At 36.2% G+C, this 13,583-nt stretch overlaps 1 protein-coding gene across 3 annotated transcripts in view; it reads right to left on the reverse strand.

Moving 5' to 3' along the window:
* LOC117328878 overlaps positions 1 to 13,583 on the reverse strand; it is a 31,197-nt gene that overhangs the window by 7,653 nt on the left and 9,961 nt on the right. For 2 of the 3 annotated variants that reach the window (XM_033886472.1, XM_033886473.1), the window contains exons 2-3: positions 13,381 to 13,431; positions 7,888 to 7,953 (exon numbers count right to left, since the gene is read on the reverse strand). In XM_033886472.1, coding sequence (XP_033742363.1) covers positions 7,888 to 7,953; positions 13,381 to 13,402 — 88 coding nt within the window. In that variant the 5' untranslated portion in view covers positions 13,403 to 13,431. Of the gene's footprint in view, positions 1 to 7,887; positions 7,954 to 13,380; positions 13,537 to 13,583 lie in introns of those variants that run through there. The other variant, XM_033886471.1, reaches the window with a different exon arrangement.

The raw sequence follows: 13,583 nt of genomic DNA on the forward strand, positions 1-13,583 counted from the left end.
CACATTCAGATCACCCCGTCTTACAGTCACATTCAGATCACTCCGTCTTATAGTCACATTCAGATCACTCCGTCTTACAGTCACATTCAGATCACTCCGTCTTACAGTCACATTCAGATCACTCCGTCTTATAGTCACATTCAGATCACTCCGTCTTACAGTAACATTCAGATCACTCCGTCTTACAGTAACATTAAGATCTCCCCGTCTTACAGTCACATTCAGATCACTCCGTCTTACAGTTACATTCAGATCACTCCGTCTTACAGTCACATTTAGATCATTCCGTCTTACAGTTACATTTAGATCACTCCGTCTTACAGTCACATTCAGATCACTCCGTCTTACAGTAACATTCAGATCACTCCGTCTTACAGTAACATTAAGATCTCCCCGTCTTACAGTCACATTCAGATCACTCCGTCTTACAGTAACATTCAGATCACTCCGTCTTACAGTCACATTTAGATCATTCCGTCTTACAGTAACATTTAGATCACTCCGTCTTACAGTCACATTCAGATCACTCCGTCTTACAGTCACATTTAGATCACTCCGTCTTACAGTCACATTCAGATCACTCCGTCTTATAGTCACATTCAGATCACTCCGTCTTATAGTCACATTTAGATCATTCCGTCTTACAGTCACATTTAGATCACTCCGTCTTATAGTCACATTTAGATCTCCCCGTCTTACAGTCACATTCAGATCACTCCGTCTTATAGTCACATTCAGATCACCCCGTCTTACAGTCACATTTAGATCTCCCCGTCTTACAGTCACATTCAGATCTCCCCGTCTTACAGTAACATTCAGATCACTCCGTCTTACAGTAACATTAAGATCTCCCCGTCTTATAGTCACATTCAGATCACCCCGTCTTACAGTCACATTCAGATCTCCCCGTCTTATAGTCACATTCAGATCACCCCGTCTTACAGTCACATTCAGATCTCCCCGTCTTACAGTAACATTCAGATCTCCCCGTCTTATAGTAACATTCAGATCACTCCGTCTTATAGTAACATTCAGATCACTCCGTCTTATAGTAACATTCAGATCACTCCGTCTTATAGTAACATTCAGATCACTCCGTCTTATAGTCACATTTAGATCTCCCCGTCTTATAGTAACATTCAGATCACTCCGTCTTATAGTCACATTCAGATCACTCCGTCTTACAGTCACATTTAGATCACCCCGTCTTATAGTCACATTTAGATCACTCCGTCTTATAGTCACATTCAGATCACTCTGTCTTACAGTTACATTCAGATCACTCCGTCTTATAGTCACATTTAGATCATTCCGTCTGACAGTTACATTTAGATCACTCCGTCTTACAGTCACATTCAGATCACTCCGTCTTACAGTCACATTTAGATCACTCCGTCTTATAGTTACATTCAGATCACTCCGTCTTACAGTCACATTCAGATCACTCCGTCTTACAGTCACATTCAGATCAATCCGTCTTATAGTCACATTCAGATCACTCCGTCTTATAGTCACATTTAGATCATTCCGTCTGACAGTTACATTTAGATCACTCCGTCTTACAGTCACATTCAGATCACTCCGTCTTACAGTCACATTTAGATCACTCCGTCTTATAGTTACATTCAGATCACTCCGTCTTACAGTCACATTCAGATCACTCCGTCTTACAGTCACATTCAGATCAATCCGTCTTATAGTCACATTCAGATCACTCTGTCTTACAGTTACATTCAGATCACTCTGTCTTACAGTTACATTCAGATCACTCCGTCTTACAGTTACATTCAGATCACTCCGTCTTATAGTCACATTTAGATCATTCCGTCTTACAGTTACATTCAGATCACTCCGTCTTATAGTCACATTCAGATCACTCTGTCTTACAGTTACATTCAGATCACTCCGTCTTATAGTCACATTCAGATCACTCCGTCTTGCAGTCACATTCAGATCAATCCGTCTTATAGTCACATTAAGATCTCCCCGTCTTACAGTTACATTCAGATCACTCCGTCTTACAGTTACATTCAGATCACTCTGTCTTACAGTCACATTCAGATCACCCCGTCTTACAGTTACATTCAGATCACTCCGTCTTATAGTCACATTCAGATTACTCCGTCTTATAGTCACATTCAGATCACTCCGTCTTACAGTCACATTAAGATCACTCCGTCTTATAGTCACATTAAGATCACTCCGTCTTATAGTTACATTCAGATCACTCCGTCTTATAGTCACATTCAGATCACTCCGTCTTACAGTCACATTCAGATCACTCCGTCTTACAGTCACATTCAGATCACTCTGTCTTACAGTCACATTCAGATCACCCCGTCTTATAGTAACATTCAGATCACTCCGTCTGACAGTAACATTCAGATCACTCCGTCTTACAGTAACATTCAGATCAATCCGTCTTACAGTCACATTCAGATCACCCCGTCTTATAGTAACATTCAGATCACTCCGTCTTATAGTCACATTCAGATCATTCCGTCTTATAGTCACATTCAGATCATTCCGTCTTACAGTCACATTCAGATCACTCTGTCTTACAGTCACATTCAGATCACTCCGTCTTACAGTTACATTCAGATCATTCCGTCTTATAGTAACATTTAGATCACTCCGTCTTACAGTCACATTCAGATCACTCTGTCTTACAGTCACATTCAGATCACTCCGTCTTATAGTCACATTCAGATCACTCCGTCTGACAGTCACATTCAGATCACCTCGTCTTATAGTCACATTCAGATCACCCCGCCTCAGAATAATTTCCTAAGCTGATAAGCTCCTGGCCATCAGTCTTTATTGATTCTCCTAACATGAAAACATAGATTTCGAGCATTTGTGATAAGATTAACTGGGGCAGGCGGCCTTTTTAACGCCAAGGCCGGATGATCAACTACTATCACGATAGCAGAGTTAGAACACAAACCACGTTAGCTTTTGTGAAAATGGAATGAAATTAAATGTTTGACGGTATTTTAAATTACTTCCATTGCAAACCTATGATACCCCTGCGATCAATATTGCTATATCTGAACATTGTTCGCAGTAAATTGCGTATGGCTACGTCTCATTGAAACGTATTGGGTTAACGTTATGTTTTTTTTTTTTTTTTTTACAAATGAAATGTTTTGTTATAAAAATGATGATATGTTACAATTTTGTAACAACTGAAATGTTTTGTTTACAAATGAACTTTGGCTACAAATTTGTTACAAATGAACTTTTGTTACATATGAACTGTTTTGTTACAAATTTGTTACAACTGAAATGTTTTGTTTACAAATGAACTTTTGTTACAAATTTGTTACAAATGAAATGTTTTGTTTACAAATGAACTTTTGTTACATATGAACTGTTTTGTTACAAATTTGTTACAAATGAACTGTTGTTACACATTTGTTACAAATGAACTGTTTTGTTCCAAATTAACTGTTTTGGGGTGATTTATTTGCTCTTTGCTGACGTATTGTGAGTAGGCGATTGTTTTTTGCTACACAAACGATGTTTTTGGTACAAGTAAAGAGTGACAAGTTTCCAGAAGTAAGCGCCCGAACTAATACAAAATAAACACACACACACATATATATATATTATTCGGTCTAATGTTTATATTGTAGAATGATTTATTGTAATGTTGTTCAGTGTGGGAGAACATGTATTGATACGTGTTTTAAGTCATGTCGTTTTTAGCAATAAAACGGCCAAAATTCAATTCACACTTGCATTTTGGTTTTTTTTTGTACTTAATGGTATATTTGTATTTAATGGTATATTTGTATTTAATGGTATATTTGTATTTAATGGTATATTCTGAGTGGCTCTACAGGAATCGCACATTATAAATATATATTACATCTATCTCGGACTAATATAGAAATAAACGCACACACATATACATGTATATCACTTCTATCTCGGACTAAAACAGAAATAAACACACACAAACACACACACAAACACACACGAACACACACATATATATCACATCTATCTCGGATAATACAGAAATAAACACACACACACACACACACACATACATATATCACATCTATCTCGGATAATACAGAAATAAACACACACACATACAAATGTACTGTAGACTTGTACAGGAGATATAATAGGATTGTCACTGTAGATTTGTACAGGAGATATAATAGGATTGTCACTGTAGACTTGTACAGGAGATATAATAGGATTGTCACTGTAGACTTGTACAGGAGATATAATAGGATTGTCACTGTAGACTTGTACAGGAGATATAATAGGATTGTCACTGTAGACTTGTACAGGAGATATAATAGGATTGTCACTGTAGACTTGTACAGGAGATATAATAGGATTGTCACTGTAGACTTGTACAGGAGATATAATAGGATTGTCACTGTAGACTTTGTACAGGAGATATAATAGGATTGTCACCTGTAGACTTGTACAGGGATATAATAGGATTGTCACTGTAGACTTGTACAGGAGATATAATAGGATTGTCACTGTAGACTTGTACAGGAGATATAATAGGATTGTCACTGTAGACTTGTACAGGGGATATAATAGGATTGTCACTGTAGACTTGTACAGGAGATATAATAGGATTGTCACTGTAGACTTGTACAGGAGATATAATAGGATTGTCACTGTAGACTTGTACAGGATATAATAGGATTGTCACTGTAGACTTGTACAGGAGATATAATAGGATTGTCAATGTAGATTTGTACAGGGGATATAATAGGATTGTCACTGTAGACTTGTACAGGAGATATAATAGGATTGTCACTGTAGACTTGTACAGGAGATATAATAGGATTGTCACTGTAGATTTGTACAGGAGATATAATAGGATTGTCACTGTAGACTTGTACAGGAGATATAATAGGATTGTCACTGTAGATTTGTACAGGAGATATAATAGGATTGTCACTGTAGACTTGTACAGGAGATATAATAGGATTGTCACTGTAGACTTGTACAGGAGATATAATAGGATTGTCACTGTAGACTTGTACAGGAGATATAATAGGATTGTCACTGTAGACTTGTACAGGAGATATAATAGGATTGTCACTGTAGACTTGTACAGGAGATATAATAGGATTGTCACTGTAGACTTGTACAGGAGATATAATAGGATTGTCACTGTAGACTTGTACAGGAGATATAATAGGATTGTCACTGTAGATTTGTACAGGAGATATAATAGGATTGTCACTGTAGATCTGTACAGGAGATATAATAGGATTGTCACTAGATTTGTACAGGAGATATAATAGGATTGTCACTGTAGATTTGTACAGGAGATATAATAGGATGGTCACTGTAGACTTGTACAGGAGATATAATAGGATTGTCACTGTAGACTTGTACAGGAGATATAATAGGATTGTCACTGTAGACTTGTACAGGAGATATAATAGGATTGTCACTGTAGACTTGTACAGGAGATATAATAGGATTGTCACTGTAGACTTGTACAGGAGATATAATAGGATTGTCACTGTAGACTTGTACAGGAGATATAATAGGATTGTCACTGTAGATTTGTACAGGAGATATAATAGGATTGTCACTGTAGACTTGTACTAGGAGATATAATAGGATTGTCACTGTAGACTTGTACAGGAGATATAATAGGATTGTCACTGTAGACTTGTACAGGAGATATAATAGGATTGTCACTGTAGACTTGTACAGGAGATATAATAGGATTGTCACTGTAGACTTGTACAGGAGATATAATAGGATTGTCACTGTAGACTTGTACAGGGATATAATAGGATTGTCACTGTAGACTTGTACAGGAGATATAATAGGATTGTCACTGTAGACTTGTACAGGAGATATAATAGGATTGTCACTGTAGACTTGTACAGGAGATATAATAGGATTGTCACTGTAGACTTGTACAGGAGATATAATAGGATTGTCACTGTAGATTTGTACAGGAGATATAATAGGATTGTCACTGTAGACTTGTACAGGAGATATAATAGGATTGTCACTGTAGACTTGTACAGGAGATATAATAGGATTGTCACTGTAGACTTGTACAGGAGATATAATAGGATTGTCACTGTAGACTTGTACAGGAGATATAATAGGATTGTCACTGTAGATTTGTACAGGAGATATAATAGGATTGTCACTGTAGACTTGTACAGGAGATATAATAGGATTGTCACTGTAGACTTGTACAGGAGATATAATAGGATTGTCACTGTAGACTTGTACAGGAGATATAATAGGATTGTCACTGTAGATTTGTACAGGAGATATAATAGGATTGTCACTGTAGACTTGTACAGGAGATATAATAGGATTGTCACTGTAGACTTGTACAGGAGATATAATAGGATTGTCACTGTAGACTTGTACAGGAGATATAATAGGATTGTCACTGTAGACTTGTACAGGGGATATAATAGGATTGTCACTGTAGACTTGTACAGGAGATATAATAGGATTGTCACTGTAGACTTGTACAGGAGATATAATAGGATTGTCACTGTAGACTTGTACAGGAGATATAATAGGATTGTCACTGTAGACTTGTACAGGAGATATAATAGGATTGTCACTGTAGACTTGTACAGGAGATATAATAGGATTGTCACTGTAGACTTGTACAGGAGATATAATAGGATTGTTACTGTAGACTTGTACAGGAGATATAATAGGATTGTCACTGTAGACTTGTACAGGGATATAATAGGATTGTCACTGTAGACTTGTACAGGAGATATAATAGGATTGTCACTGTAGACTTGTACAGGAGATATAATAGGATTGTCACTGTAGACTTGTACAAGGGATATAATAGGATTGTCACTGTAGACTTGTACAGGAGATATAATAGGATTGTCACTGTAGACTTGTACAGGAGATATAATAGGATTGTCACTGTAGACTTGTACAGGAGATATAATAGGATTGTCACTGTAGACTTGTACAGGAGATATAATAGGATTGTCACTGTAGACTTGTACAGGAGATATAATAGGATTGTCTCTGTAGACTTGTACAGGGGATATAATAGGATTGTCACTGTAGACTTGTACAGGAGATATAATAGGATTGTCACTGTAGACTTGTACAGGAGATATAATAGGATTGTCACTGTAGATTTGTACAGGAGATATAATAAGATTGTCACTGTAGATTTGTACAGGAGATATAATAGGATTGTCACTGTAGACTTATACAGGAGATATAATAGGATTGTCACTGTAGACTTGTACAGGAGATATAATAGGATTGTCTCTGTAGACTTGTACAGGAGATATAATAGGATTGTCACTGTAGACTTGTACAGGAGATATAATAGGATTGTCACTGTAGATTTGTACAGGAGATATAATAGGATTGTCACTGTAGACTTGTACAGGAGATATAATAGGATTGTCTCTGTAGACTTGTACGGGAGATATAATAGGATTGTCACTGTAGATTTGTACAGGAGATATAATAGGATTGTCACTGTAGATTTGTACAGGGGATATAATAGGATTGTCACTGTAGACTTGTACAGGAGATATAATAGGATTGTCACTGTAGATTTGTACAGGAGATATAATAGGATTGTCACTGTAGACTTGTACAGGAGATATAATAGGATTGTCACTGTAGACTTGTACAGGAGATATAATAGGATTGTCACTGTAGACTTGTACAGGAGATATAATAGGATTGTCACTGTAGACTTGTACAGGAGATATAATAGGATTGTCTCTGTAGGTTTGTACGGGATATATAATAGGATTGTCACTGTAGACTTGTACAGGGGATATAATAGGATTGTCTCTGTAGACTTGTACAGGGGATATAATTAGGATCGGTATCACCATGTCCTAAATGGGATATAACAAGTACCTGCTTCAGTAGGCGTTTCTTGGATTTCGTCTCCCATCATAGGTTTAGGGGTTGTAGAAATAGGCTCTGAAAGACAACAATAACGAATGTATGATACATATAAACAATATTATCGAATGTATGATATACATAACAACAATATCAAACGTATAACACATAAACAACAATATCGAACGTATGACACATAAACAACAATATCGAACGTATGACACATAAACAACAATATCGAACGTATGACACATAAACAACAATATCGAACGTATGACATATAAACAACAATATCGAACGTATGACACATAAACAACAATATCGCACGAATGACACATAAACAACAATATCGAACGTATAACACATAAACAACAATATCGAACGAATGACACATAAACAACAATATCGAACGTATGACACATAAACAACAATATCGAACGAATGACACATAAACAACAATATCGAACGAATGACACATAAACAACAATATCGAACGTATGACACATAAACAACAATATCGAACGTATGACACATAAACAACAATATCGAACGTATGACACATAAACAACAATATCGAACGTATGACACATAAACAACAATATCGAACGTATGACACATAAACAACAATATCGAACGTATGACACAACAACAATATCGAACGTATGACACAACAATATCGAACGTATAACACATAAACAACAATATCGAACGTATAACACATAAACAACAATATCGAACGTATAACACATAAACAACAATATCGAACGTATAACACATAAACAACAATATCAAACGTATGACACATAAACAACAATATCGAACGAATGACACTTCACAACAATATCGAACGTATGACACAACAATATCGAACGTATGACGCAACAATATCGAATGTATGCCACATAAACAACAATATCGAACGAATGACACATAAACAACAATATCGAACGTATGACACATAAACAACAATATCGAACGTATGACACAACAATATCGCACGAATTAAGCATTAAACTGCTAGCGCGCATTATGAAGATTGTCTGCAAAGCTCTGGCATCTATATAGACCATGTAATCCATAAAAAGACAGTTTAATGCTTATATTTACGTTTTCTATATTAGTTTCTTTTCGATTTCAACTTTAATTTTCATTATAATTTAAAATCTTACTTTTACCGACGTTTCCATTGTCAGAGGTCAACAAATTGAACAGCCTATTGTGATTCACGTGCTGATTGGCAAAAAAAAAAAAAAAAATAGTGCGTGGAAATAATTAAAAAAATACTGAAAACGTCATCAGATATTTTAATAACAATATCTATAATATTGGTAGTCAGTATTTCAGAATATACGGATGAATTATTCAGTTTGTTAACGATTTCGGATTTTTTTTTTTTTAATTTACCATCCGGAACAATTATGCGGATGGAAATTTCACCCGTCACCACGCGCACGCAACGGCTGACAGCATTGACAGAGTTTAGCTATGAAAGTTGAATGTGCAGTGGGAGAAAGTGGAATTCGCCAAAAAACCAGGTGTAAACATGTTCTTTGATTGCATGGAAACAGCATTACAGTTTATAGTAGCTACAACAGCACCGGTGTCAGGGATACGACCAATGAGAGAACTGACAGTGGCCGAGGGAGTTAGACGAGCTTCAGTGACAACGTTGCTTGTGACGGGTACCATGGCTGTTTCAAGTTTAGGATGCGTTAGACACGATAATGCACCACTTGATGCTTTCTTTTGTGAAGAAGAAACTGTTCTATTGTACGACCGGAGATGAGCCTCGTTCTTATGATTTGACATAAACATGATGTGTCGGGTTTCAAAATTTTTGTCATTCAAACACTGGATGGCGGTGGCGCGCAAACAATGTGGTGTTTATGATTTTCCACTCTGGCCTCGGAACAAATATCTGTCAACATATGTGTTTATTAAATCTTGTTTTATTTCCATTTTCGTGATTGTTAACCATTGTTACCTTTATTTTCGTTTTACATTTTAAGATTTGTTTTCTGGTCTCGTACTCTATCCGATAGCATGATGAGCAATGATAAGATGCCATTTGTTTACATTGGTTGCAAGTAGTTCCGGGAGATCCGGTCGCGTATGAATAACACCTGAATGCACGATTTGGGTGTCAGTTATGCATAGAATGGTGTCACGCTTTGGGTGTCAGTTATACTCTCATAGACTGCAAATTTGTTTAGTTTGTTTATATCATGGCTTTGCCATCCAAATGTAAATATTGACACATAAACAACAATATCGAACGTATAACACATAAACAACAATATCGAACGTATGACACATAAACAACAATATCGAACGTATGACACACAACAATATCGAACGTATGACACAACAATATCGCACGAATGACACATAAACAACAATATCGAACGTATAACACATAAACAACAATATCGAACGTATGACACATAACAACAATATCGAACGTATGACACATAAACAACAATATCGAACGAATGACACATAAACAACAATATCGAACGAATGACACATAAACAACAATATCGAACGTATGACACATAAACAACAATATCGAACGTATGACACATAAACAACAATATCGAACGTATGACACATAAACAACAATATCGAACGTATGACACACAACAATATCGAACGTATGACACACAACAATATCGAACGTATGACACATAAACAACAATATCGAACGTATGACACATAAACAACAATATCGAACGTATGACACATAAACAACAATATCGAACGTATGACACATAAACAACAATATCGAACGTATGACACATAAACAACAATATCGAACGTATGACACATAAACAACAATATCGAACGTATGACACATACACAACAATATCGAACGTATGACACATAAACAACAATATCGAACGTATGACACATAAACAACAATATCGAACGTATGACACATAAACAACAATATCGAACGAATGACACTTCACAACAATATCGAACGTATGACACACAACAATATCGAACGTATGACACAAACAATATCGCACGAATGACACATAAACAACAATATCGAACGTATGACACATAAACAACAATATCGAACGAATGACACTTCACAACAATATCGAACGTATGACACAACAATATCGAACGTATGACACATAAACAACAATATCGAACGTATGACACATAAACAACAATATCGAACGAATGACACTTAACAACAATATCGAACGTATGACACATAAACAACAATATCGAACGAATGACACTTCACAACAATATCGAACGAATGACACATAAACAACAATATCGAACGTATGACACATAAACAACAATATCAAATGAATGACATACAAAGACCAATATCTTATGAATTATATATATATATAACAAAAGTTATAAACGAAAAAACTGTCACTTTCCAATTGATTGATGAGTAAAAAGTATGCCTGATTAACTGCATGTAATGTATGAACCTTCAAACCATTATTTTGTAGTGCATTGTGGGCTTGACGTCAAGTTTTATATAGAGCCTAATACTGTAAAATTGTTTTATAGTGCTTTGTGGGGTTAACGTTAAACTTTAGAGAATACTGATAAATTATTGTTCTATAGTGCATTTTGAGGTTAACGTCATGGTTGATGTATAACTGTCACTTTATTGTTTGATAGTCTCTTTGCGGATGATTGCCTTTTCTACAGAGAAACAAATAAATACAGTGACCACCAACTACTACAACACCTGCATAATCTAGAACAATGGGCAATAAATTTGGGTATGAACACCAACAAATGCTACATCATGAACATCAAGGGGCAAACCCATAAATTTTATACAGCAAGTGAAAACACACCCTTACCTCGGACTAACTATCTCGGACGATTGGAAATGGAACACCCATATTTGGAACATTACAAAATAAGCTAGTTCAACGCTTGGTTTTCTAAAAAGAGACCCGAAACACGGCCCATCCTTGTGCAAAAAACAGCATATATATCTCTGGTACGTTCCATCCACGAGTACAGTGCCATAGTTTGGGACCCATACATCAAAATCAGGCATTGATAATCTGGAAAGAATTCAGCGACTGGCAACCAGATTTATAACCAACAACTATAGGAACAGGGAGGAAGGGCGAGTCACACGGATGCTAGTGGACAAGAAACCCCTAACTCTTCAGACCAGGCATGTGGAACAAAGATTGACCTTCATGTACAAAATAGTTGAGAGAATGTTGCCATCAAGGCAAAGGCCAAAGAGAAGTATCAAAGCTAAGTATGTGTTTAAAAGAGAAAAAAATGGTAAGAAATTCCAAACCCCTTTCAATACCAGCACACAACTGTGACCAATACAAGAAGTCATTCTTTGTATGCACAGCAAAAGACTGGAACCATCTGATGAAATAGTGTGTGCCTCATCATTGGAGGCTTTCAGGAACTCACTCACACACCAATAGTCCCTCTTAAATCTCTCTACCGTCGTATCAAAACCGGAAACGGGAACTACAGGGTACTAATATATAGAGATAGATAGATGGTGCATTGTGAGCTTAACGCAAGGTTTATGTAATTCTGTCAACTGTCAACCCATATTTTTACAGTACATTCTGAGCTAACGTCGTGGTTTATGTAATACTGTCAACCCATCGTTTTATAGCGCATTGTGAGCTTAACTCAAGGTTTATGTAATACTGTCAACCCATCGTTTTACAGTGCATTGTCAGCTTAACGCAAGGTTTATGTATACTGTCAAACCATCGTTGCATAGTGCATTGTGAGCTTAACGTCGTGGTTTCTGTTATAAGGTTAATCTATTGTTTTATTGTGCATTGCTAGTTTAAGGGGAAAATATATAAAATTCTGTCAACTCAATGTTTTAAAGCGCATTTTTTAGTTTAACGTTAAATTTTACATAATACTAATACATGCTTGACTTGCATGTATTAATTACCAAAGTTTGTACAGTTGTTCATGTGTGAAAAGATATTGCAAGATTGTCAGACTGTCACAATTGTAGACCTCTTTGAACTGTCAATTACAATATCTAGTTCACCTATTAATGTAATAGAAAAGTGGCCAACGAACACTTACTGACATATACATAATTATTATATCCCTGGCGGCATAGGAGATTTGTCATACGGTCGTTTATAGGGTAATTAACGCCATACAATACAAATGTATGTCTTGTTGAGTGACTGATATAAGTATCATCCATTTCACCGGGTAATTTCAGCTGTTTTAGCTGGTTGTCGTTTATACACAGTGTATTAATACAGTAGTCGAGGGTTTGTGTTTATGTCTGCCAGCTGACCAGCACGTGATCACGATCTCTTATGAGAACGTGAACTGTTTCCTGTTTTGTGACCTAGTTTTGTTAAAACACAAACTAAGGTACTTTAGAATATAAAATTTACTACGTGTGATAACTTACAGTAATAAACATACAGGCTAACCCAATAAAATATAGGATCTACACGTCCTACACAACTATACACAGCTGATTTCTTCACTTACCTGTAAGCGTACTGGCATTCATGGATGATTCTCCGCCCCCTCCCAGTAAACCTTTCAGAAGATAAGTAAGAGCCATCTTACAGACGGAACAAAGACAAATGTTAATGAGTAATCACATATAAAACAACAGATCAACGTGGAACATACATCGTGATGATAATATAACAATGATGTCATTCTAACGATAGTTTTGATTGGAGTTT

Source organism: Pecten maximus, chromosome 6 (genome assembly GCF_902652985.1).
Source record: "Pecten maximus chromosome 6, xPecMax1.1, whole genome shotgun sequence".
In the NCBI taxonomy this organism is placed as follows: Eukaryota; Metazoa; Mollusca; class Bivalvia; order Pectinida; family Pectinidae; genus Pecten; species Pecten maximus.